The sequence below is a fragment of the Thamnophis sirtalis genome, unplaced genomic scaffold, assembly GCF_051295495.1.
Source record: "Thamnophis sirtalis isolate CommonGarterSnake01/CBP01778 unplaced genomic scaffold, rThaSir2_p1.2 scaffold_1, whole genome shotgun sequence".
Lineage (NCBI taxonomy): Eukaryota > Metazoa > Chordata > Lepidosauria > Squamata > Natricidae > Thamnophis > Thamnophis sirtalis.
This window is the reverse complement of record NW_028261381.1, coordinates 72612348-72638724: the sequence shown is the minus strand read 5'-3', so window position 1 is coordinate 72638724 and position 26377 is coordinate 72612348. Positions and strand designations below refer to the sequence as shown.

General features: G+C 38.7%; 1 protein-coding gene across 1 annotated transcript; it reads left to right on the top strand.

The window, feature by feature from the left end:
* The first annotated feature begins 1984 nt into the window (after positions 1-1984).
* Positions 1985-25002, top strand: CUNH11orf24 (chromosome unknown C11orf24 homolog). The gene is made up of 5 exons (XM_014054429.2): positions 1985-2240; positions 17108-17245; positions 19818-20054; positions 21440-21553; positions 23029-25002. The coding sequence occupies exons 3-5, from the start codon at positions 19898-19900 to the stop codon at positions 24186-24188; spliced, it is 1431 nt and encodes a 476-aa protein (XP_013909904.2). The 5' UTR covers positions 1985-2240; positions 17108-17245; positions 19818-19897; the 3' UTR covers positions 24189-25002.
* Positions 25003-26377: the final 1375 nt, after the last annotated feature.

Below are 26377 nucleotides of genomic sequence, written 5' to 3'. Positions count from 1 at the left end.
CTTTGCCGCTGTTTCGCTTTCTGTAGCCCCGAGAGATAGACCGGCCTCTTCTGCTTTTTCCTTCTCCCATCCTCCCGCTTAAAATCTAAAGGCAAAAGTAGATCTTAAGGCGGCTTTCCCCAGCCTGATGTGTTCCAGATGTATTGGACTATATTTCCCATATTCTCCAGGGCACCCGGCTCTGAAGGCAGGACAGCGAGCCTTGGGAAGATAGCACGATCCTAACGATCGGAATGATTGCCTGGAGCTGCTTAGCTGTTCTCACATTCTGCCTCAAGTGTGTCACTGCAATTCTAAAAGTAGCTTTTTAAATCACGGCTCTGCCTGTTCCTGATGGGATGCTGTTTTATCAAACTGCTTTGATACTATTATATACAGTGCCAATAATAGTACATGGGGGAAGTGTTATTAATTGTAATAAGAAATTTGAGAAAAAGACAATGACTTGCATCCAGTGTGATCCAGGATGAAATAGCAGAACCAAGACAGACATTTAAAAATTCCTCCCTGGATAATCCCAGTGCTCTAACCCAATTCAGAAGCCTTTTTCCTTACAATTCTGGAGTTATTTCAGTCATAACTATGTACTAGGAATCATTCACAAAATACTGTTGATAAAACATCCTGACATTGAGAAATGAATGAGCTATAGTATGCTGTTTAATAATTTGATATTAGATGCTTTGGCTTTTTTTCTTGGTGTGTTTTGCTTTAAATGTTATATTAAAAAAACAGTATTACCTAGCAAACCATGCAGAAATTTATTGACATTTATATAACCATGAGTAATGTATAGCTAGGCATGCAGACTTAAAATTTCTATACTAGTTCAGAGCATATTAACATCCTCTCCCGTACATTGTGGTCTTTTTGACTTAAATTCATCCACTTTTTGTCCATGCTTTGTCTGTTGCATCATTTCCTTGAAGTTATGGCACTTTTAGCTAAGGTCCATCTAGTTATTTTACATGTAGTTATTTTGCTATCAGGAGTATGAGCTTTGAAGAAGATGTTTCAAGAGTCTTCTGATACTGCACTAAAGCCTCTTTGCAATATATATTAAAGTTCTGAAAAATAAAGGTGTGATACAAATCTAATAAATAATTTTCTGTCTGAATTGATCTTCTAAATGTAGCATTAAATTCTGCATTGGGACTATTGCTTATCCTGGTCACCTCACAGTACAGAGTATCTTCCAGTATTTGTACATGCTGAAGTATAATTTGAATAGACCCCCTCCCCCAATGCTTTCTTTGATTGTTGCAGTTGGAAAAGGCTGTTCCTGTTCCTGCAAGATACTTATATTTGTTTGTTGTATTTTTTTATGCATTGTGCTGATAACTAGCTCAGATTGCTTATCTACTTAGAAAACTTTGAACTGCTAGTAACTGCTGACATAAGCTATCCATTTAGCTATCTAAATTGCAGTACAGATTGAATCTATATAAAGAATGATCCTTGGGCTCATGGCAAATCTATATGTAGCATAGCAAAGCAAGTGTCCCTGTGTTAACTGGGCACAAAGAGCATACAATTGTATCTTTAGGATGGGCTATTATGATCTCCCTGTTTTATAATTTGGGCCAGTTCTTAACTAAATCCTGGGTTTTAGGACCCAAGGATAAGGCATGTTGGTTGCCTTTAGAAGAATGTCTGAGTATTGGATCAGCTGTGATTTTCTTAAGAGTACATGGGTTTATCTGAATTATTTAGTCATGGAACCAAGTATATATGGTGTTTGCTATTCGATTGGGACATGCTTGAGGCCAGATTCCATTTGTTGGATCAGTACTATGTAATGTTAATATGTTAAGTCATCCTGCTTACTAAGCTGCCATTTTGTAAGAGAATCTACTATAGATTCTTAATATTCTAAAGGTGCCCATCAGTTTGCAAAATTGGGGATTTCTGTTCTCTTTTGTTCTGTCTGAAAGGCACAAAAATCATGGGTTTGGGGTTTTTTTTTAGATAACCATTCTGTGTAGCAATAACATAAAGTCCTTTTCTAACTGATAAATAGTCTTTATGTTTTCTTTCTAGTTTTTTTATTTCAGGCTTTAAAATATTCAGGAATTTTATCAGGAATCCAAAACATCATGTTGTTGCTTGTGGTTAATTCTTTGCTTCTTGCTTTCTTTTTATCCAGGCTTGGTCTCACAAGGATTCAGCAGCTGATTGTATAACTTTTGAAGACATGCTGTCCCCATTACCTTCTCTTTGCTGAGAGTATGTGTTACAAGGTAAGGAAAAAGGGAGAGCTTCTCCTTCTTTTGGTATCTTCGTAATACTGCATTTAAAGTCGAAAACATTGGCTTTGAAATCACATTCAAACATTTAACTATTTCAAATATTTAAATTTCAACCCATGTAAGAAGCCTAGACTGAATGCAATAATAATCTGCAGGTGGAACTTCTATAAAAGTTGAATAATGGCCATGACATTTCACTGAATGTGACTATGTAACATAGCATTTAGTAAAAAAGATATCCCTCCACCTTTAAATGGAAATCTTTCACACAGAAATATGCATCCAAAGCAGTTATCTGCCCCATGACAATAATCAAATTGTTAAGAATCTTCTGAAATTACTAACATAGAACTAAAGTTAAAAACTCCAAATGAATGAGTGAGATTACATCTATCTCCCATTTCTCAAGATGAAATTCCATTTCTAAGGAGATGATTTGAATTATTGCAAACTTGAGAATGCTCTGAATGTGAGATATTATTTTCCTTACTGGTCCTATATTGGCTACTGTTCTGTTGGCACCCACCAACTGTATCTGCTTTTAGAAGAACTAATCAATATTAGCTTAGTAATCACAATTATTAAACAACCATCTCTCTTGTTTTTGTCATCTCTATAATATTTTCTTGCAATTAATAAATGCATGTCATAGTTATTTCTTGCAATTAATAATAAATGCATGTCACTTATGGTTTGTGTATACATCAGTCGATTTCCAAAACTATCAAATCTGTACTTACTCAAACATGTAATGTTAAAAATGATAATATAACCAATAAAAACCAAGTTGTCTTGAAAAAGCAGTAAAACATAAACTTCTATATTCCCCAAAGGGACTGGTCATGTTCCCTAATCCAGGACTTTGGGAATGAGCCTGGTCTTCAAGGCTCACTGAAAACAAGGTCAGGGTAAGGGCCATTCAAACTGCTTTAAGAACAAGATGGTTCTATGTGTAATTCTTCTTTTTATGCACTATTTAAGATATTTTAGGGGTTCTTTGGGAGTTTTCTGAGAATAAAGAAAACCCTTTTACTATACAGGTATTTCTCAATTTACAACCACAATTGAGCCCAAAATTTCCATTGCTAAGCGAGGCAGTTGTTGAGTGAGTTGCATCTCATTTTACAACCTTTTTTGGCAGTTGTTAAAGGGATCACTGCAGTTGTTGAGGGAATTGTGCAGTTGTTAAGCAAATCTGGCTTACCCCATTGACTTTGCTGGTCAGAAGCCAGTTGTAAAAGTTGCAAGTAATGATCACATGACCCTGTGACAGTACAATTGTCATAAATACATGCCAGGTGCCAAATGCCCGAATTTTTATCACTTAACCATGGGGATGCTGCAATTGTGGTAAGTGTGAAAAACTGTTATAAGTCACTTTTTTCAGTGGCATTATAACTACTGTGTTTCCCTGAAAATAAGACAGGGTCTTATTTTCTTTTGACCCCCAAAATATGGCCTGGGCCTTATTATCATGGGGAGGGGGTTATTGTTTTAGAATTGCGAGGGAGCTCCCGAAGAGCCAGGCACAATCTCAGGGGCGAATGGCTGTGTTGCGCTGTCGTAACTCATGAAAAACTGCCCAGCAACTCCCCTCTCCAGCCAGGCAGTGCGCCACTCACCGATCTAGCGGTATCCCAAAAGTGCCAAGCCACGGGAGTCGGAGGGGGGGAATAGGCACTCGTGCAGCTTGCCACCTTCGGCATACCGCTAGATTGGTGAGTGGCGCTCTGCCCGGCTGGAGAGGGGAGTTGCACAAGCGCCTGTTCCACCCTCCACTCGCGCACCTCCCAGCCTCACCACAACCTGGGCCAGCTCTCTCTGCAGGGCCAGGGTGCCGGCGTCACCATCCCAGCACTGAGGATGGTTTCTGCAGCTTCCAAATCCTGGAAGCCTGCTGCCAAGTCTTCCGGCAGCTGGCCCACAACCATAGAGCGCACTCCCAGAGTGGCAGCAGACCTCCGGGGTTTGGAAGCCACAGAAGAAGCTATCCGCAGTGCTGGGATGGCAGCAGCATTGTTGTTGTCATCCTGGCCCTGCAGGGAGAGGTGACCCAGGTCATTATGAGGCTGGGAGGTGCACAAGTGGTGGGGAGTGCGGAACAGGCACTCATGCAACCCCACTCTCCAGCCTGGCAGAGCACCACTCACTGACCTATCGGTATCCCAAAGGCATCAAGCCACGCGAGCGCCTATTCCCCCAGCTCCCGCAGTTTGGCGCCTTCAGGATACCGCTAAGTCAGTGAGTGGTACTCTGCCTGGCCGGAGGAGGTGCATTGTCCAAGCGGCTTATTTTCGGGGAGGGCTTATATGTTTGCTCACCCCAAAAATCTGGCATGACCTTAATTTCAGGGCATGTCACATTTTCGGGGAAATATTATATGAACTGCCTCAAAATGGATGACTGTAAGTCAAGGACTACTTGCGGGGCCTTTTCTAGCTCTATTGTTATAGTACAGTGATGGTTAACCTTTTTGGCACTGAGTGCCAAACCTGAAGCGCGCGCGCCCGAGCACCAGAACCCAAAAGACAGCAGCTGGCTGATGTGCGTGTGCGCACCATTGCACACACTGCGTGCCAGCCAGCTCAACCAGCACATGCGCGCAATGGAAGAGCAGCTGGCGACTGTGCGCGTACCTATAGAGACGACTCTGCGTGCCACCTCTGGCACACATGCCATAGGTTCACCATCACAGTTATAGTAGTTTAATGGGGAGTACTTGAAAGCTAGTTGAAAAGCCAACAAGCCTTCCTTGCATGAAGAACTCCATTGAGTCTAACTCATATAGTTTCATGGTTACTTTTTCTTCATGGAACAGAGTCAGAAATAAAGAGAGTCCAGTGATAATGTGACTAAGCAGGCTTTTCATTGTTAATATTATCCTAGAGAAATTTGGTTTTTCTCTGTACTTCCATTCAAAACAGTTTCTCTCCTCCCACATACATCTGGTGTTTGTAGCTGTGAGGCCTGTTTTTCAGAAATCGGTTTATTTTTGTATTGAGATATTTGAGAGATCCTTTTTGCAAATCAGTGCTAAGAAAATGATACTTTATCAAATTATTTAAAGTGGTTTTAAACATAGGGGAGCAGGGAGAAATGTTGAAAAGTGTATTGTATATTTTGGTTGCATACTGTAATTTATAGTTCAGTCCAACAGTGAAGTAAGCTTCAGTTTACAACAGTTTTGCAAAATACAATCTTTTCTTTCAATTTTTGTATATAAAAATTACAACTATTTGTAATTTAACAGAACACTATCGTGGACTGCGTTGTATCATTGGCCAGAGGGAGTAGATGCGGATAGAAAAATTAAGGTATTCGCAAGATAAGGCGTGAGAAAATGTGACTAGAGAGGAGCTGCTTGTTGCAATTTGTAGAGGATACACAGAATGGTCTTGGGGGACCAAAGAGGGGCCACCCAGACAACAATCAGGCAAGAGTGGCTTAAGTCCATTTTAACAAATTAATTTGAGAAAACATCTCATCCAGGCCCCTTCCTAATTCATGTGAAGATAAATTGAGGGAAAGCACATTCAAGTTTCTTCTACTATCATTGTCCCAATAAAAGTAGTTTTAGACTTACATGGCATTGATTTCTTAGCATGGTGTACCCTTTAGAACTGACAAGTATTTCATTCCGCTAAGAAGCATCAAAGGTTCTTTCAGAGCATTTTTTTCCAATGTCATATTAAAATATTTGGTGCACTGCCATAATAAGGAAAAAGTTGTGGCCTCCAAAAGCTAACACACCCTTTTTTCAAATATATAAACATTATAAAACATTTTTGTTAGAACGTCAATGTCTGTGACAATACTTCCTCTAGTTTGTTTGCATTTTGGTGTGCAAGACTAGAGAAATGCAGCAGTAGTTCCTCTTCAGAGAACCAGACATTATACTATTCACAAAATGTAATATCTTTATTTTCTGATGACTTCAGGTTAGGAATATACCTTATAAAATACTGTGAGAAACAGTTTTAAAAGGTGAGACTTTTATCTATCTTAGGTTCTCTTATCTGAGTGCTTTGAGACTGTTGCTTCAGTGCTGTTCTTAGCTTTCCTTGTACAGAAGCTCCCTGATTGATCTGAGCCCTTTATCCAATTCTTATCCCACCTGGTTAGATTGGACCACTATATCACTTGTCTTAGACAAATTGGGCTTCCATCTGGTACAAATAAGAAGCAGTAAGGGGTGAAAATATGAGCAAGACGCTATTTTTCATGAGGCCATATTTGCATGCAAAGCACTTCACTGGAATGAAAAAGGGGGGGGCAGTGTGCGAATCCATCGAAGTAAACTCTTACTTTGCATTGCAAAAGATGATTGGGTCCTTTCCTTTCATTAGTGTCGATTCCTGCATCACCCAGCCATTTATATCTGAACTGTGTGAGACTTCAGAAACTTTGCTTAATCAGTGTGAATTGTGCTTCAAGTCAACCATTTATCTATGCATGTGTGTTTATTTCTTCTGGAAATGTTCAGCCATGTTTAAGGGTATCTTTGGGCTACTGCTGAGACAGTTCTCAGAGTATTTTAGGACATTTAACATCTCCGTCTCCTTTCCAGTAATCAATTTTTTGACACATTCCATATTTATAATATTTAGAGGATATCATATCAAACTAGTTTATAAGGTTGGAATTGTAGTGATAATACATACAGTGGTTGCCATATTGGACTGACTGGGCCACACAACATAGCAATTCTGTGAGTGAGCATAAGATCCATAATTAATTAATGATTGCTTCTCTAATACTCCCACCCAGTATTGTTTTGGTAACTGTCTAGTCCAGCGATGAAGAACCTTTTTCGGTTCACGTACCATAAAGGGGGGGAGCACAGGGGGGTCATGCGTGGTCGTGCCACACCTATAATGCAACACGTGACCCCCCAGTGCGCATGCGCACGAGAGGCGCTCCCCTCATTTTTTGCATGCTTTTTTCACCCTCCCCAGGCTCCAGAGGCTTTATAGGAACCTGGGGAGGGTGAAAACAACTTCCCCTGCCCCCCCCAGGGGCCCTCCAGAGGCTTCAGGGCTAACGTAGCATCATTTTTAGTCCTCCGGAGGCTTCAGGGAAGCCTCCTGAAGGTCCCTGAAGCCTCCGGAGGGCTTAAACCGACCCTACGAGCAAACCGGAAGTCCGTTCCTGAACTTTTAGTTTGCCTGTAGGGCTGGTTTTTTGAGCTCCAGATGCTTCAGGGAAGCTCCTGAAGCCTCTGGAGAGCCTCGGGGGGGGGGGTTCTTTTTGCTCTCCCCAGGCTCCAAGAGAGTGAAAAATGGCTTTAAAAAAGGCTGAACTCAGCTGGCCAGCACGCACATGCGCACTGGCCAGCTGACAGGGCAACGTCTCGCGTGTCCTGACAAATGGCTCTGCATGCCACCTGTGGCACGCATGCCATAGGTTTGCCATCCCAGGTCTAGTCATTCAGCTGTGATTCACATTAATGATGCAACTCTGATCTTAGTGCAGTTTAAGTGATTAGATGTCTAGGCATGCCAGCTCTGTTCCCTGCCTGGCTATGGAATGTCACTTCCCATTCTCCACCCCGTCATGGTTGTCTCTGTTGATGAAAATTAGCAGTGAGGGAGGTAATTTGTATTTCTTGTATTTAAGTTAATGTGAAATTATACATATTGCATTACCAATCTGATATAACTCATTATCTATTGACGGGTCCTTGGTGCTCTCTGAGTTGCTTGTTTTCTTGCAAATGTTTCATTATTCTAACTAAGATAACATTATCAGTGCTAGTAAGGAGTGCTGTTTGCTGTTCAGTTTATATTATGGTGTCTATAAACTGACATCAAACAGCACTCTTTACTAGCACTGATGATGTTACCTAGTTAGGGTAATGAAAACTTTGCAAGAAAGCAAGCAAGCTCAGAGAGCACCAAGGACCCTCATTTCAACCCTGAGCTATAAATATTATCCTTTATTGGTATCATTATCTATTATAATACAGCTCTGGAATTTATTAGTATTAAGTTTCCCTCCCATCTCCCCTGCCCTTTTTTAAAAACATAGATTACCAGAGACTGTAAACCCTCAGTAAAGATAAATTTGCTTGGTTTCTGGCTTTTGTTTTTTGTTCTGATATAGGATCAATAGCTCCACTGGCAACTGGAAATGTAATTGCATTTTGCAAATGCTGCTACAGTAAAAAAATTGTTACTGTTGTTTCGGTGTGGATTTCTGCAGTAGTAGTTGTTTTTGTAAAGAAGGTAGCTCAAATGTTGAAACTTAAATTTAGCAGGGAATTTAAACCTTGAAAAGTTTGAAATCAATCAGGTGATTTCTAGGAACATTATTCAGGTTTGCTGGCTGGAATAGCTACTTGTCCAGAGAGAAAAAAAAATAGCAGTGAAGAAAATAAATTGCTTCACACCCTCCATATTCAATAGGGCACGACTGACAGCACTAGTTCTTGGTATGCCACAATGAATTGCATGTGTTCAAATATATGCTGATGTATTGCGATTTTACCCACATGTCAATAGAGTCCTTTATTTCCATGCAAGAGACAAGGTTCAGTGGAAGCTTTTCTCTGCAATAAAGGAGGAACGGAGAACATTCTTGCATAGTTTGCAATATTTCTTGGCAACGTCTTCCATACTATTCTGGAAAGCATAGCTCAGTGCACATCTCAGAAGACTGTCTCATTTTCTCCAAGCAGGAGTTTCCTGTGATCAGACTGCTGTTTATAGGAACTCCAGATGTAATGTCATTGGACCTTACTGTTAGAGTTGAGAGCTTAGATACTTTCCTGTCCAAGTGTAGTTTTGAACTATAACTTCATTCCCAGACAGTATGGTCAGCTTGTTACAAGAATTACAAGGCCTGCTGCCCAATGCATCACAGAACAGTGGTGAAATGCAAATTTTTTTACTACCGGTTCTGTGGTTGTGGCTTGGTGGGCATGGCAGGGGAAGGATACTGTAAAATCTCCATTCCCACCCCACTCTGGGGCCAGCCAGAGGTGACATTTGCCAGTTCCAACAGGAGTGGGCGACATACAAATTCTATTAAACTCGAAACTCGGTTCTCCAAACTATTCGAACTTTTCGCTACCGGTTCTCCAGAACCTGATGGATTTCACCCCGTCTCAGAGGCACCGTACTTATGTTAATGTCACTAGACCAAATGGAAATTAGTGGTATCTTCATACTGATTCTATCAAGCTGCCGAACAGCAGAATTCACAGTGTTTTGAATTGGCTGCTCTAAAGGAATGGAAGGATAGGCTATTACTTTTTAACAATTATAGCTGGGAAAAGTCCACGATAAATACACGACACTTGATCTTGTGTAAACAGCCTACAAGCAAAGAGTTCAAAGTCTTTATCTGGAGGCTGTTCCTCTAAATCTTCGAAGTTTGTGTAAATCTTAATTGCAATGAATAAGATCAACTATCCAGTATGTTTTGTCAGAAATCACAAGGTGATGTTTCCGAACCTCTGCTTAATATCAACATAAATGCAATCTCGAAAAGTATTTTTTATGTGATATTAATTCACATGTTCTTGATTCCAGTTTGGTTTGTTAAGAAACGTTCCTTGAGCTCTCAAGCCAATTCTTTTTTTTTCAACTTGCAAAAGGCTAAACTTTCAAATATTCTTTCTATTCAGATGTAAACCTTCAATTGTAAATAGTTGCCCCGTGTGCAGTTCCCTTGAATACTTAATTCGATGTGTATCTCTTATTTGGATTTTGAGACCTTTCGGTTACAATATTTTGCTACACTGCTTGTTTTTTGTGACACAGTAATTTCAAGCATTATAATATGACGTTTATATGTAACACTGGAAGACTTATCTAAATTCCCGAATGTCTAAAAAGGCCTAATCACGATTGTGCATTGAATTATCTTCTGTTTAAGCAAGAGTCAACTTGCATCTTCTGTGTTAACAAACATTATTATTATCCAGTTCCTTCCTGTTCTTGACACACGAGTGGAGGCTATTGCTGTGTCACAAAAAGGGACAGTGCGTTTTTGGGACTTCCTGCATCATACTCTGTTTATGCATAACCATGAAAAATAAGCAGGTGTATTCATGTTAGATTTTGTTTTGTTTTATCAACAATTACAATCAGCTTGGGTATAAAGTATGTTGAAATGATGATATATGCATGAGACTAGCACAATAAAGCTGTTTATATTTTTTAGTATATCACGGGGGCTTAACATAATAGGTCTTTTTTTAATTGAGAAGCATCCAATTGTAAGTAGCCCTAGTCACCTCATGGCTTGACTATTGTAATACGCTCTACATGGGGCCTCCCTTGAAGACTGTCCAGAATGCTTGTTTTATGTGCCCATGTGACATCCTTGCTTTGTGAGCTGTACTAGTTGAGAACTGAATTGTAGTCAGGTGGTGTTCAATCAGAAAAGGAAAATTCTTGACTGTCTTTTCTTTGGTAAAACCTCCTGTAGTGGAAATTCTTAATAAAAGGATTTTAAAGATAAAAGAGGTGGGGGGCTGACTAGCAAGTACAGGTAGCAACCAACTAGTTTAGCGACCACTCAGTTACAACAGTGATGATAAAGTACAGTAGTGATCAGTCCTCATATTTGTAAATTTAGCAGATCTGTAAAGCAGAGAAAAGATGAAATAAGACCATAAGCACAATCATGGTTTCACTTACTGACCAAGTTGCTAGGTCCAAATTGCAATTGCTAAATAAGAACTACTGTACCTGTAATAGGAAGGAAACACTAGACTCCCCAAGATGTAGAGGACCCGATGAAGCTTCCTACAGGGACTGGTTGAAAACAGACTCTGGAAATCAGCAAGTCAAAGTAGTAAGGAAGTAAGTGAATCTGGCAGCAAGAATTTGAGACATCTTGTCTTGTGGTCATATCAACACACCAATAAATGCTCCAACCTCAGTCTGAGCATATAAGCAGCTTCTTGGGCTCTGGCTTCTTTCTGAGATAAAGCTCTTCAGTATGTGGAACCAGCTCTCTTCTCTGCCTAAGCCCATGATGGTGAACCTATGGCACGCGTGCGAGAGGTGGCATGCAGAGCCCCCTGTGGGCATGTGGGCTCTTATGGGTTCTGCTGCGTATGGTCCAGTTTCAGCACTCGGTGCCAAAAAGATTAACCATCTCTAGCCTAAGCAATGAGCTGAATCCTGGCTGGGAGCACAACAGAGTGGGGAATTTGTTTAAAAGGTTGGATAAGGGTAGTCCAGCAGATGCTCTTTGTCATCCTCTGAATTTCCTTCAACCTTTTTAAATCTCCACCTCCCTCTTCTTCAGAGCAGCCTTTATGCTCAGCAGGCAGTGAGTCTGCAGATACTCATGTTTTGCTGCTGTGGCTTTACCACTAGCAGGCTGGTGTTTTCCCTTCACCACAGATAGATACTTATCTTAGATACTCCCCGCCCCCTAAGGAGATAACTTGGGTTTAATATCACACTATGCTCTAATCTTTGCTTTTGGCTTAGCAAACCCAACCCACAGATTTGAGGTTTATTTTCCAGAGTGGGTTTGCAGGATGGTCCAATGATGGTATAATGTGGAGCAGTTTATAAGTTTAAGTGCTATTGCTATTACTAATTTCATGGTGTGTCACAATTCACTCGTGGAACACATCCATTTATCTTCTCTGGGCTAAGTGGTCAGTAATACATTCCAGCCATGGTACTATTTTTAATTTCTTTTTCCATTTCTTTCACCTAAACGTTTTCCAGAAGACTCTGATATTTTCTTTGTTTTTTTTTAATGTACAGGTGTGGGCCCTTTTAACATATGATGCAACACCTTTTTATTTTATTTTTTGTTTAAACAAATTAAATGTAAATTATCATAATTTAAATTCTATTCTGTTCATGGGTATCATCCTACCAGGCCTGTCTCTAAAATCATGTAAAGTTCTTTAGAAACTTGAGTTTATCCTTTTCATTCCTCAGGACATTAGTATAAAGATGCTGAAAATTGTAAGCTAATGTTCCAGTAACATTCTTTCCTGTTATAAGAAACAGTGTTACAATTCTTAACATTGATCATCTCAATTTCTCACTACACCAAAATTTAATTTTGAAGCCCTCTTGATTGTGAAGCTTGACATCTTTTGGATATATTTTCCAATCTTTGTGAGCAATGCTCTTCTCAAAAGCATAAACTGGTTCATCAGTTCCTGTTCCTTCAGTTCTGATTCAGTCAGCACAGCAGCAGAACAATTATCTCTATCTCAGAGTTCTTTATATCTTTTTTCATCAAGTTCTTTGTTTCAAAACTTATCGTTTCCTTTGCAAAGTTTCATAATAGGATCCAGTTGCAGCTGTGTTTGGTTGCATCACTTATTCCCATGTGAACAGCAGTAAGAGACTGTTATCAAAGCATATGAGTGTTCACAATAGTTCTGTCATAACCCTAATTCATGTTTCTCAGAGATAGTTTCACAGTCCAAAAGGTTGGAATGAGCAATCATCAGTCCATCATTACCACCTTCTAGTCTTGCTACAGGAAGTTGTCCTTCTTCTATTTTTCAAGGCATCAGTTGTACAATTTCTGCCTGGTGAAGTCTGTTGAAGGTCTTCCAGTGGCATTTGAAAGTCGGACTCCTCTATTAGAGCCAGGCAATTCTTCATTCTAGTATGAAGAGCATTTTTAAGTCTCTTGTCCCTGACAATCATTCCCTTTTTGCTCTTTGATTGGTTGCTCAGAAACATGTTTCCTGTGTGCTATATATTTTAATTTTTTAAATAAGATTTGCTTCTTAATATTCCCCATATACTGATAATTAAATGCATTCAAAAAAGTGAAGAATAAATAATTGAAAGCCAAAAGTTACATCTTGGGAATGTTGATTTGTCCTAATGTGATTCTTGAAATACATTTGCATTTTCCTTTTAGCAGTACAGTGAGAAAGTTGGTGCTAAAATAACAGCTAGCTTATGACACTGCAAGAAATTCATACCTGAGCAGAGTTGTTCTTCCTCTCCAGAGCTAATTTCAGAAATTTGAAGTAGAGAAAAACTGTGTGGATAAATTTGATTGTGACCAATATTGGGTTTTTAATAATAGTCAGAAAAATGCTGCAAAGAAGGCTACTTAACTCGGTACACTCAAGACATATTTGGACTGTGATGGCTGATGATGGCAAGATTGTCAGCCCAACACATCTGGAAGCTCCGAGTTGGGAAAAATGGCCCAATGGCTTGATTGTTGCACCCTGGATTTCAACAGCGATGTGGGTGCTCTTTGGTTTAATTTGTTCAACCTGCTATTGATAAACGCCCACCTTCTCTCATTGCTAACTCTATGGCTTGGTTTAGAGCTACAATTCTATTTTACTAATATATATAAGGCTTCTGCAGTTGTTCAGTTTCCTCCTGTTCATATTCTTATATTTTATATCCAACAACTATATCAGCATTCTGTAATTATTAAAGTGCAATATAAACACTGCTTCCTTATTCATATTAGAGATCCTACATCAGAACATATAGAAAATATATGTTTAAACATTAAAGTATAGGAATAATCAACTTTATTTCAATGAACAAAAATAAGACATCATTTTGAACATAGTTCTTTTGTTCATTAGACAGCAAAATGCACACAGAGTAAACATCAGTGATGTAAGAATATTGTGGGGAGTTATTGTTTTTTTCCGTTTGTATATTGGATATTTATCTTTGTAAACCTCCCAGAGTCATTGAGAGTGAGTTGGGCACCATATAAATTTTCTTAAATAAAATAGTATTGTGATTTTTTACCTACTTAAATTATTTTGTAAATTATACTTAATCGCCTGAGAAAAATGTGGTAAAGTTTATTATTTTTAAGTGAAATTTTTCTAATGCCTTTTAATAGTTTCCAATTGGATTACTGCAAGCAGGTGGTAATGTCTAATTGGTTAGTAACAAAACAAAGTACCCAATGTACAAAATTAGAAGTGGTTGTGAGAAATGCTTCCTAAAATGTTTAGTGTTATATGTACAGGAAGTTTTTAGGTATGCAAAAGTATTCAGTCATCAGAGCCTTAAAGTGCTGTCAGAAATGGTACTGTTGAAATTCTTGCTTGCCTTTACTGTTGGAACAACAGCTAAATTTTAAGATCTTCCTCCAACAGTAGATATCAATTGCTGTGAAAAGTACATGTCAATGAATCCAGATCTACATGAAAGATCACCTAGAACCCTGTTTTATCATTATCCGAAGATCATTTTAAAACCTCTGGCAGTTCTTCTAATCTATAACTATGACTATGATTTTGCCCATCATGGGATCTTTACTTGTTATTAACTTATCATTGCTAGTGAATGTAGACATCATAGATATTATTAAGGTAATATCTTAATAACACTCATTTTTCAACTGATTTGTAACCCTGGAATAAATTAGAGCCACAGGAAAACCACAAGGCTTTTAGAGCATTTCAGTAGAAGTAAGGCAAGCCTGTAAAGCATGCCTCAGAAAGGAAGGAAGGAAGGAAGGAGGGAAGGAAGGAAGGATGGAAGGAAGGGGGAAACATATCTGTAATTGGGAGATCACTTTCTGCCTGAATGCAGATGTCAACTAGGTGTCCCTCGTGAGCTGAACTTTGCGTTGTAGCTCTTTCAAGTTCCACAACAGGGTATAAAAAGCAAAGAATTTGTTCCCAGGTGGATACTGTGCATTTTAATTTCACTTGTGCCTTTCCGTCTTGTTTAGGCCGTGCAAGACAACAGTCTGGTTTCAAAGTGGATTTTTATTCCTTGCTGGTGTTTATATTGATAGATTTATTGCCTAATTCTGCTTATTAGTGTCATTGTGCTTAGCAGTTCATTTTTTCTTGATATTAAACTGAATTCTTTCAGATATCTCAAACCAAGTCACATCACAAACTGAAGTGTACCCCAGACATTTTTTGCTGGAAATTATCAAAAGAGCAATGGAACCTAGGACTTTCTAGAACGTTTTGGTGAACAAAACAGTTTTGAAATGTGGAGGGTAAATAAAATCTCTCTACTAAGAGGAATGATCCAGTAGACCACAGGTGTCAAACCCGCGACTTCACGTTGTCACTTGATGTATGGTGATTCCATTTTGTGAAACCGAGGGTGATGCGTCCGGCCCGCAGGCCGCGGATTTGACACCCCTGCAGTAGACCACAGCTTTTATACACAGATGGTATGCTTATTTTGAGCTTGATTTTATATCTATCTAATAGATAGCAGTCATCTACCATTCTGCTACAAGTGTGTTTATTACTCTTTTTTCTGAGATAATCTTCCTTAGGGAAAGATGAGTTTTTCTCAGATGTTCTGTCTCTTGAACTTGGTTTCATAAAAAAATAGTTTCTCAAATGGGCTTAATCAACTAGAAATGTTTTGATTCCTAGTCATCTTAGGTAGTGATTAGAAATTCTGGAAGTTGTGGTTTTAAAGAACCTCTTAAGGGCACCAATTGGAGGAAAGCTATACTTTGTGAGCTCATTTTGTTGGCATGCATAGACTACATTTTATGAGGTTGGTTTATGAGCTTCTGTTACTAGATACATACAGTTTTGGTTTAACGATGCTAATTGAGAGTGAAGTATTTAAGCAATGCAATTATAAGTCAAGAAATCATATTAACCTGTCCACATAGCAACAACACTTCCGGAACTCCCAATTGTCATCATTAAAAGAGGCTGTGCAATTGGTAAGTGAAGATGTCATGTGACCATGACTTCTGACTTTCTGCTGGCTTCTCCATTGTCTTTGCTTGCGGGAAGCCTGCAGGAAAGGTCCGAAATCACAATAATCTGATCACAGGGAAGCAGTGATAGCTATACGTATGAGGTCCAGTTACAACTATCACGTGTTTGGCAGCATTGCAAGTTCAAATGGTTGCTAAATGAGTGGGTGTCGCTGTGAATTAGAAGATCGCTGCTAAGGTTGAAACATTTTGGAAAGATATTCAGAAATATAGTTCTTAAGAATGAAATCTTCCATATTAATATACTGGATGCTAGGCTCATCTCTATCACAATTCTGCAATTCGGCTGTTCAAATCTCACCGGCTCAGGGTTGACTCAGCCTTCCATCCTTCCGAGGTGGGTAAAATGAGGACCCGGATTGTTGTTGGGGGCAATACGCTGACTCTGTAAACCGCTTAGAGAGGGCTGAAAGCCCTATGAAGCGGTATATAAGTCTAACTGCTATTGCTATTGCTATTTATACTCCTCATTCAGGCTTGAAATATTTTGTATTGCAATGAGATTTTAAGCAAGGAGCCAAATTCTTACAGACCTGGCTGGTTTCCTTTTCAGTACTATTTGGCATCCCAAAGGATCCCTTTTCTTCCTTGTGGAGAAAAATTCTGCCCGTTCCTCAGCTCGAAGGCAAAATTATTTCACATGTTCAATGGGAGTATTTCTGTGATTGAAAATGCACAATGAATTCTATTGTGATTGCTGCTTTAAAAACTTTGGCCTAATGGGTTCTGCAATAGCAGATCTACTGGGAGACCTAAAGCAATCTCTTTTGTGATGTATTGTCTCAATTTTTTTTTAAAAGCCTCATTCTGGTGCAAGAGGCAGATGAAAATGCACATCTAAAGCTTGGTGCATTTGAAGGCACTGGAATTTTTACTGCATTTGCCACCTATATATACAAATGCCAATTGCTGCTATTTCAAGCATCTTTTTTCTTTCAGGCATATTGTGCTATGCCAGTCTGCCAGATGTCAAGTACCAGAATAAAACATTTGGAAAGATTACCTTCCTTTCTATATATTTTAAAAAAGAATGAAGCCTGTCAACACTATAAATAGCTTGTTTTTGCCTTGTAAGAAGTTTTTTTTCCAAATGTACTACCTCAAAGAGAGTCATTAAAATTTCAGAGAATATATTATTGCTTCTTGGTTCTGCTTGTATCTTTTAGGTGCTAAGGAGGTGACTCTGGAGCTGCTTTTACGTTGTGAGATCATTCTGTCCTGCATGGCCAGCATCAAAATTCTTCTTGCAATATTTCAGCCAACATAGTTAAGTAGCGACTCAAATGCCTCCTAGCCCAGTGTTGGTAAGTATGAATTTCCAAAACAGTGGAATGAAAATTCTTAAACATTTCGATATTTTATGTTTTCTTTTCTTAGCCAGGTGATTACATATTGCAATTGAAGAATTCAAGCCAATCAGTTAAATTAGGGTAATAGGCAATATGAAAAGCATTACAAAGTATTTTCTATGACTATTGCTGACAATACAGATAATCCTCTCCTTAAAAGAGTTCATTTATTGATCGTTCAAAATTACAACAGCACTGAAAAAAGTGATTTCTAACTGTTTTTCACACTTACGTCCGTGATCAAAATTCAGATGCTTCACAACTGTCTCATATTTAGGACCATTGCATGACTTAGGGTCATGTGATCTCCTTTTGTGACCTTCCAAGAAGCAAAGTTAATGGAGAAGCCAGATTCACTTAGCAACCCTGTTACTAACTTAATGCCTGAAGCGATTCACTTAACAATGGTGGCAAGGAAGGTTGTAAAGTGAAGCAAAACTCACTTAACAAATGTCTCACTTAGCAACAAAAGTTTTGGACTCAGTTGTGGTTGTAGGTCAAGGACGACCGGTACATCTGATAGTTACAATATTATTACCGTATTTTTCGGAGTATAAGACACACTCTTTTCCCTCAAAAAAGAGGCTGAAAATCTGGGTGTGTCTTATACACTGAATACAGCATTTTTTGCCTCCCGAAACCCCAACCCCTTCACCAATATGGCCTGTTTTTTGCTCAATTTTACCCCCTCAACCCCCAGGAGCACTCTGTAAGCTTCCTAAAGGCTATCCATGCCCTTTTTATTACAAAAAATGGGGCCATTTTTCTCTCATCCGCCCCCCCCCCCCCCAGGAGCACTCTGCAAGCCCCCTAAAGGCTATTCATTTTTGGGAGGTTTGCAGAGTGCAAAAACTTTTTTTTTATTTGCCTCTTCAAAACCTTGGTACGTCTTATACTCCGGTGCATCTTATATTCAAAAAAATGCGATATCTACTTTCCAAAACATAATTTTAGCATGCAAAAGCCAAACTGGATAGGTCAATAGCGTAAGATGCTTTGAGACAGTTATTGCTGATTGTTTTATTTGAATGGAAACAATTTACACTTAAAACCATCTTAGATTTGTTGAGAATCTTTTTGTTTGTGTGGGTGTCATATTTATGAACTGCCCAGTTCTCTCACGGAGGGACTCTGGATGGTGTACAATAAAAATGATAAAGAAATGACTGGTAGTCTAAGTGGGCTTCTTAAATATAGGATTGTATTTTGGATAAGTAAAGTGCTTGAAACAAGAGCAAATTATTACCTCTCAAGATGTAATGTACCTCTAATCAGGGGTGGGATCCTACTGGTTTAACAACCGGTTTGCTGAGCACACGCGTGCGCAATTTACAGAAAATGCCCGTTCTGCATTACTGCTGGCAAGGAAAACAGCTGAGGCATGGCAATCCACTCTGCCACGCCAATCTGCTGGGCTTCGGAAAAGGAAATATAAGTGAGTATAGCAGAGGGTCTGGTGAGTGGGCCTTCTTCAAAGTCAGAGCGAACCAGTACGCTTCCAGGTGATAGTCGGAGCTACCGGTTTGCCCAAACCGGTCCAAACTGGTAGAATCTCACCCCTGCCTCTAATGTACAATTGTAAGGATTCCCTGCTGGTGATAAGAATGCAGGTTCCCTACCCTTCTCAAAAAAAAAGTCAATAAAAGTGCTGTTCAATATAACCAGTGGCTGTGAGTCATGAACTGCGTCCCATGGTGTGAGATGGGATCTCTCCCTTGCAATTTCCGAATTTCCATAGTTCTTAGTTGTCCAACTAATTAATCGATGTTCCTAACTATCTAGATATGCAACTTAATGAGAGAGAGAATAGGAAAGTGCCTAAGGATTTTCTGTTAACTTTATTTCCTCCACACGAGTAGTTTGTTCTTCCCCATACAATCTTCCTCACTCCCAGCTTTTATACAACAGAGTTGAACAGCAGAGAGGGAGAGAGGAAGTCAGGGCCACATGCAAGTTGTAGACTATTCATCAGCATCATTGATTGGAAAAATAAAGAATACAGGTAGTCCTCAATTTACAACTATAATGGAATCTGGAATTCCTTTCATATCTCACGATAGTTGTAAATCGAGGTACCCACATGACTGATTCAATTTTCTGACTTCTTTTGCAGCAGTTGTTAAGTTGTCCATAAGTATTGGCAAGCAATATCATAAATTGTGACTGTGAGACACTGCATACAGCCACAAAATGTGGCCTGGTTGTTGAGTAATCACATGACCATGCAGTGGGATTGTTGGAACTTTGAATCTGAGTCGCAATATCTTTTTTGGGGGGGTCTGTTGGAACTTCAAATGGTTGCTAAATGACTGGTCGTAAGACAAGGACAACCAGCGCTCTAAATTTGAGCTGCCTGCTGCTGTTGAATCTGTTGCACCATTTGACTTACAGCATTTGCAGATTTTTAACAGTTGTAAAAACTTAAAAAAAAAAAAAACCTAGAAAGGAAACAGCAAAACTGTTAAAGAAGCCTAAATATGCCACATTAAGTGTTTGGAAAGTGCAATGTGTATTTTTCATTTGGCAGATTGCGTCACTCAGTTTCCAAGAGTGGCTGGTAAATCTGGAAAACGATTTCCAAGTTCCCTTCCAAGTCCAGCCTTGAAGATGAGGACCGGGGTTGTATTTTCCCTGTTGCTTTCTTTATGTTTGTCTGATCATGGGAATTCCATTTTAAAAGAGAGTGGTGCTGAAATAGTACACATATACCCGCTCAGTAATGAAAAGCATTGTGAACAAGCTTGTAAAGGCTCAACAGATGCAGGTCAGTCTACCAATATTCATCTTAAATGTTTTTTGGGGGGAGATGTAATGTCCTCGCCAATTTCCATTGTTGTAATTATGGTTTCTATGAATGATAGTTAAATTATTTTACTGCATTAGTTAGATCGGAAACAAGCCATTATTTTCCCAGGGAATGATGATTCTACAAGGGCTCAAATCTATAGCAGCTTGTGTGCATTCCACTAGTTTAAACAGTTCTGTTACATTGATTAGCCTGCTCTCTAACCAGATGTTTCAAACTTTGATAAAAGTTCATATCTTTCTGTCTCCCTTTCACCATATTTACCATGCTTTGGGACCTGCAAAGCCCTTAAAATCAAAATGGACCTTGGGTTCAGAAATCATTCCATTCCAATACTATGTAAAGTAAGGACTTCTAGAGTTAAATCAAGCCTGGCAGAGATCTAGTTTCTTTTTCCTTTTTCTATAAAGTCTTTGAGAAGAAGATGTTGACACATTGTTAATTCCATGTCTCCTGCTGTAATTCAGTCCAGTAGCCCACAGATAGGCAATTGTTTTCTCACAATCTTATAGCAATTTCTCCAGTCACTCTTTATACCTTTAATTCTGCTCCTGTTCAAGTTCAGTTGCTCATAACCATTTGTTTTTTCCATCCCAAGATGTGTTCTTCTGCAGACAGCTGTTCAGTCTAGTTAGTCCAATGTTACCTGTTTCCACTGATTATTTTTTTCAAGTTTGTGGGTAAAAGATACTAGGAACATTTGCACAAAATAATATTCAGCCATTTTATCCCTGGCTGGAGTCCAGAACAGACATGTCATTTTGGCTATATTTTCTGTCTATTTTCCTCTCGTTAGTTAGACACCGGTAATTAGGGGGGAAATTAAGTAGTTATTCAGTGCTATATTTCTTGCATTTTTTAAAATAGAAGACTTACTGAAATGTTTTAACTAACATTGCTATAGACATTTTCCTGAAAGGCATTTGCTTATAAATAAGTATATAGAATCTTAATCATGAGGAAGATGTTTAATGGATAAATATAGTGTGATATAAAATATTTCTGGGAGCTCCATTTTAATTCCAGTTCCAAGTGAGTGTTGAAACAAAAAGGTCACAAAAGATTTGTGGGAAGGAAACAAATGAAAAACTGAAACAGAAATGGATGGTGGTCATTTAACTTTGCTAAAGTATAAATAAATCCTTGTTTCAGGAATTCAGCCCTCCTTACACTGGCGTTACTTTTGGCCTTACATTTTCTATCATCCCTGATCCTTTTCAGGCTGGCTGAGTAGTTGGAACTGTATCTCAAAGCATCAGGGAGGACCTAAGTTGGCTGTTATTTGTTTTTCTATACATGGTTTGACTTACTCCAAATGATGTTATTTCTTTACGATTCACCAGATAATCCTTACTGCTGGTCGGTGCTGTATCAGAGCCACTGTGTCCTTCTCCGCTGTCCTCAGCTAAGCGCATGTCAGAATACCAGCAGACAAGATATTAAAGAGCTAATGGGAGGTAACGTGGATTTAGCAGAATATTTTTGGTTTTAAAAATAATTTTTAACAAGCAAATGACAACTTCACAAGACTCTTATATTTACTGTTCATATATTTTTTGAGTTTAAAAGTAGCTCCAGCAGAGAATGCACCTGCTACACACACATACATACACATACACATCCCAGGCCGGGCCACCAAGCTGGAAAGATTGGGGACCACTGCTCTACACCACGATCTTTGTTCTAAGTGTGAGACCATTGATCTAGGAAAATAACCTTGTAACTGACTGCCCATATGTTTCTAGTGGTCAGGACTGCATAGGTTTTTTTCATCCTCAAAAGGTTTCCGGGTTTTAGCAACTGTGTTAGATGGAATGAATTCCTGAAGACAACAGTCAGTAGTATAGATCTTTCCCCCCTCTTTCCGTTTAAGCACATTCCTCCCCAGTTTGTTCTTTTAAAACATCTTTCTCTCAAACATTTAAATGAACTGAATTATGATTTTCACATTATATGTGCTTTAAGCATGAAGAGCCGAAAGGAAAGCAACTGGTATCCCCATGAAATCCCTTTGTTCCAAACCCTCAGTAAAGTATTTGAAAAAAATACACTAGGAACTACAGAGACATTGGCTTCAAAGGGACCTCTGGTGTGTTTGAGAAGTGTTTTGCAAACAGGGAGGGCACAACCATATTTGTGGGGAGAACTCCCAAAATACTATTATTATTAAACTCATATGCCATCCAACTATCAAAAACTCAACATGAGGACTTTTAAAGTTCTATTGCCCTGTGCTGTGCCTAGGGCAAGAATTAGCGGATTGTTCCTGTTCATTGTTTGCCTTCAAATTAATTACCTATTGAATGTTCTGCCAGCCAGATGTGATGAAAACAACAAATTTTAGAATAGTAGCTGCTTGCATACACCTGACTTTTTTTTATCAGCGCTATCTGAATGCAGAGTAGCCCTTGCCACCTGATTAGGTAAAAAAGATGATTTACATGGCCAGTTATTAAAAATATCCCTGGTATTTATTTATTTTCTTAATACATAGTATTATCTTCTTAATACATAGTATTATCTGTTATATATGTATGTATGTATGTATGTATGTATGTATGTATATATATACATACATACACACATACTTCTTTCTTATTTTCAAGAATTGCTCCTGAGCAGATTACAACATTAACATTTGTAAAATATATTTTTAAAAAAACCAAAAATGATATAAGAAATAATACCAAAAATAGAAAGCTACCTGAACCTTATAGTCATAGAATGTAATCAATTCAAAAGTGCTGTGCACAAGTTCATACATCCAGACAGATAGGTAGGTGTGTGGTGGCTGGGATTTTCATTCACCGTAAGCAAATTGGGGACGAGTCAATTATCTTTTATGTACCATTCTTGAATCTTGTCTGTTGAAACTTGTCCATGAACATTTTTGCTGAAGTTCTGATTATGGGTCTGGTTTTTGCTTTTTAAGAATTTGTGACTCGTAAAAGAAGAGACCATGATGCACCCCATGAGATAAATGATACAGGAAATGTGAATAAAGAGTTAGATGTGCTGAAGAGTTCCGAATCAGTTCAGAAACCCACAGAAGTGCCTCTTTTATTAATATCAAGGACTATAACGGGAGCTCCTGCAGTCAACACTACAAACAATGCCAGTTTGGTACAACAAAATACTTCCAGTTTGAGAACAACCACTGCCAGCCTTGTGAACACTAGTGTCTCCCAAGATGTTACAGGATCAACAGCCATAATCAATATTAGTAATAGCATGACTAAAATCCAGAATAATTCTACTGGTAGCTTCAAAAATAACACCCTAAGTATTCCAAGCAGCCATGCTTGGTTAACTCCCACAAAAGGAGCAGGCAATACCACTGACATTGCAAGTACTACAAAAGCAAAAGGGACACAAGAGAGTAAATTAATATCGGGCATATCGGAGAAAACAATATCAACAGAACCACTTCCCAGGACTATGAGAACCACTGCTTTGACTACAATAGCAACTTATCCATCGCTTCCCACAACTCTCCAAAAGCTGCAAAGAAGTAGCATTCCTGCACCAGTTAACATTGGAAATGATTCTCAGTTAGTGGTAAACTCATCTACAGTTGCATCCACCCCCAAGCCATCAGCATCAACAGCCAAAAGTACGATTCATACAGTTGCAAGTACAACCACGGCAGCGACTTCTACAGTAACAATAAAGTCAGCTGAATTCACAACAGTTACAACAGACAGGATAAAGCCTACTTCAGATAAGGTAATTCCTCCTCTGTTTACTAAAGCTGCTGACATTGCCACTTCACAGCAAATGTTGTCTACTAGTCAACCAACGAAGGGGACAACCTCTGTACGACCCTTGTCAGTGCTCCCAAGTACAAATCCCAAAATGTTATCCAAGCCAACAACTACAATACAAAGCAAAACCCAGAAAGATACAGATAGAGAAAATAGCTTTCAGCAAGTAGACGTCAGTTTGCTCTTAGCAGTGCTTCTCTTTGGTGTTCTGTTTTTTGTAACAATTGTCATCTTATTTGCCATACAAGCCTATGAAAGCTACAAAAAGAAAGACTACACTCAAGTGGACTACCTGATCAATGGGATGTATGCGGACTCAGAGATGTGATGAAATATATGGAGATTCTGATGTGAAAGCAATAGAAATGAAAAGAAATATATCCACGCACACAAATAGACATCTGAATCTATCTCTGAATGAATACGACTTTATTGGGACAAGTAGAAAGTTAAAGGTGGCTTCTTGTTCAGTTCCCTGTTTTGCCTATAAGACCACCTGCAAGTGCTTCCAAATTACTTTCTGTGCAATGAAGGAGAAATGCCATGTATCATGCTTTTAAAGTACTTTAAAAAACCTCATAGTCAAAGGGTGCCATTAATGTATTATTTCTCAAGCCACAGTATTGCTTCTGTTGTGCTAGTCTTGTCTGCTAATGCCGTGGGGAGGGGGTTGTTGATGTTGCCAGTCTTCCCAGATGGTTTCTTCCTGATTCCTGAGGTTCTGTTCATCCCCTGTTTACAGCAAATGGAGAAAAGATGTGGTTTTTTTTTTACATGCCAATTTTCCTGAAAATTCCAGCTGGCATGAAGACTGTTAGTTGTTAATGCAAACAAATGGCCAAGCATTAGCAGCATTAGCGTAAGTGGAGCAGCACAAAAAGAGTGCCAAAATCTTTAGGGACCCTTTCCTTAGGTATGATATGCTTCATTTAGGTACATTTTAAAACCTTGCTAAGCACTCTCATTGCTTTGTCCCGGGGGCAGCATTTGTTGTAAGGTTAGAAAAATCTAATGGTTAAAAATGTATTTACCATAGTCTGTTTAATGCTATGCTATTTCCAGTCCTGTTGATTCCGCACCTTTTATATGATTTTATTTTTGTATCCATTCACTTAAAAATTGAGGCCTGGAGTCAATGTCAATCTTTGTCGGCTTTGTTTCTTCCCTCCTTGATGTCTCTTTCTCACAAGCATTTTTATAACATTAATTCACGTGGCAATTCTATTATTATTTTTCAAAGAACTCAATATCTTTTCAGCTTGATCAAAGCATTCGCAGCCATTTCCTTTCGGTAATTTTTCCAAATTCAAAATCTCTTTTTGAATTATATATGACTTCTTATATGACTGACTATTAGTTTGTATTTTAATAATACTTGTAAAAATGGACCCGTGAGGAGGCTTGGTACTTCTTTTAAACCTCCATCCTTCTCTAGATCCATTCAGAAAGTAAACATTGCCCTGTATGAGATCTTTTGATGATCTTTTATATTTTGCTGTACACATTTACATCTTCAATTGCCAAAGATAATGGAATAATCAAGCCTTAAAAAGCAACTTTAGTGAGGAAACTAGCTAGACAGAGTTTGCTTAAAACATCTACCAGGAATCTCTAAAGAAGCAAGCTAGAATTATCTAGGTTGCATAAATCCAATAGCAATTGTTCAGATGTTTGCTCTCTATTTAGGGGAGTTTAGTGTTTCCGGATTAGCTTGAAGTCAGTTCACACATGATTTGAATTTCCCAAAATCCTAAAATTTGTCTGTAAAATTCCAGAAGTGGATATATGTTGAGTGAGCTGCTAAAGCATTAGAATTTTGAAAACATTAAAGTTACACTTAATTCCACAAAAAAGGAGAGGCGGATGAAAACTTTGTTAGTGTACGTTTGGTTATCCCCAACAGGACAGAAAGAAGGGTGGTGGAGTCTACATTCTCAATAAGCTTAAGAAAAAGGCTGGAAGAGAAAGATGAAAACAGCCACTCCCACCTTTTTATGTTTCTTTGCAAGTGACCCCCTCTGTGCACCAAATTTAGGGGAAACCTCCCATCTCTGTGCTTAATTTGCATTTTCAAATGTTTCTTGCATCTCTAGAAATGAGCCAATAGGGTATGCTGTTGAGCTGTTCATGAAACACAATTCCATCTTTGGACTGTGTCAAAGGACTTCCAAATCTGAGCTCCCCCTCCCCTCCATTTCTCTTGTGCTGTTGCTCTTATTTATTTAGCCAAGACTTCTCTTCTGCCGCCATAAATCTTTATACATTACGTTTGAATTAGACATTCCCTACCGTTGCAGTGAGAGGATCCAACATCCTGTTGACCCCAATTAAAGTGAAGTAAACTATTTAGATAGGAATGTAGAGCTATTTTAAAAAGACATAAATGGCAAGTGCTTACATACATGCTTTGCTCAGTATCAAAAACAGATCTATTAAGCTGGGGCAGGCAGAATTATTAAAAAATAATTATATGTTTTTAGACTCGAGTGCGCTTAAGAATCAGGGAGACTCTGGTTC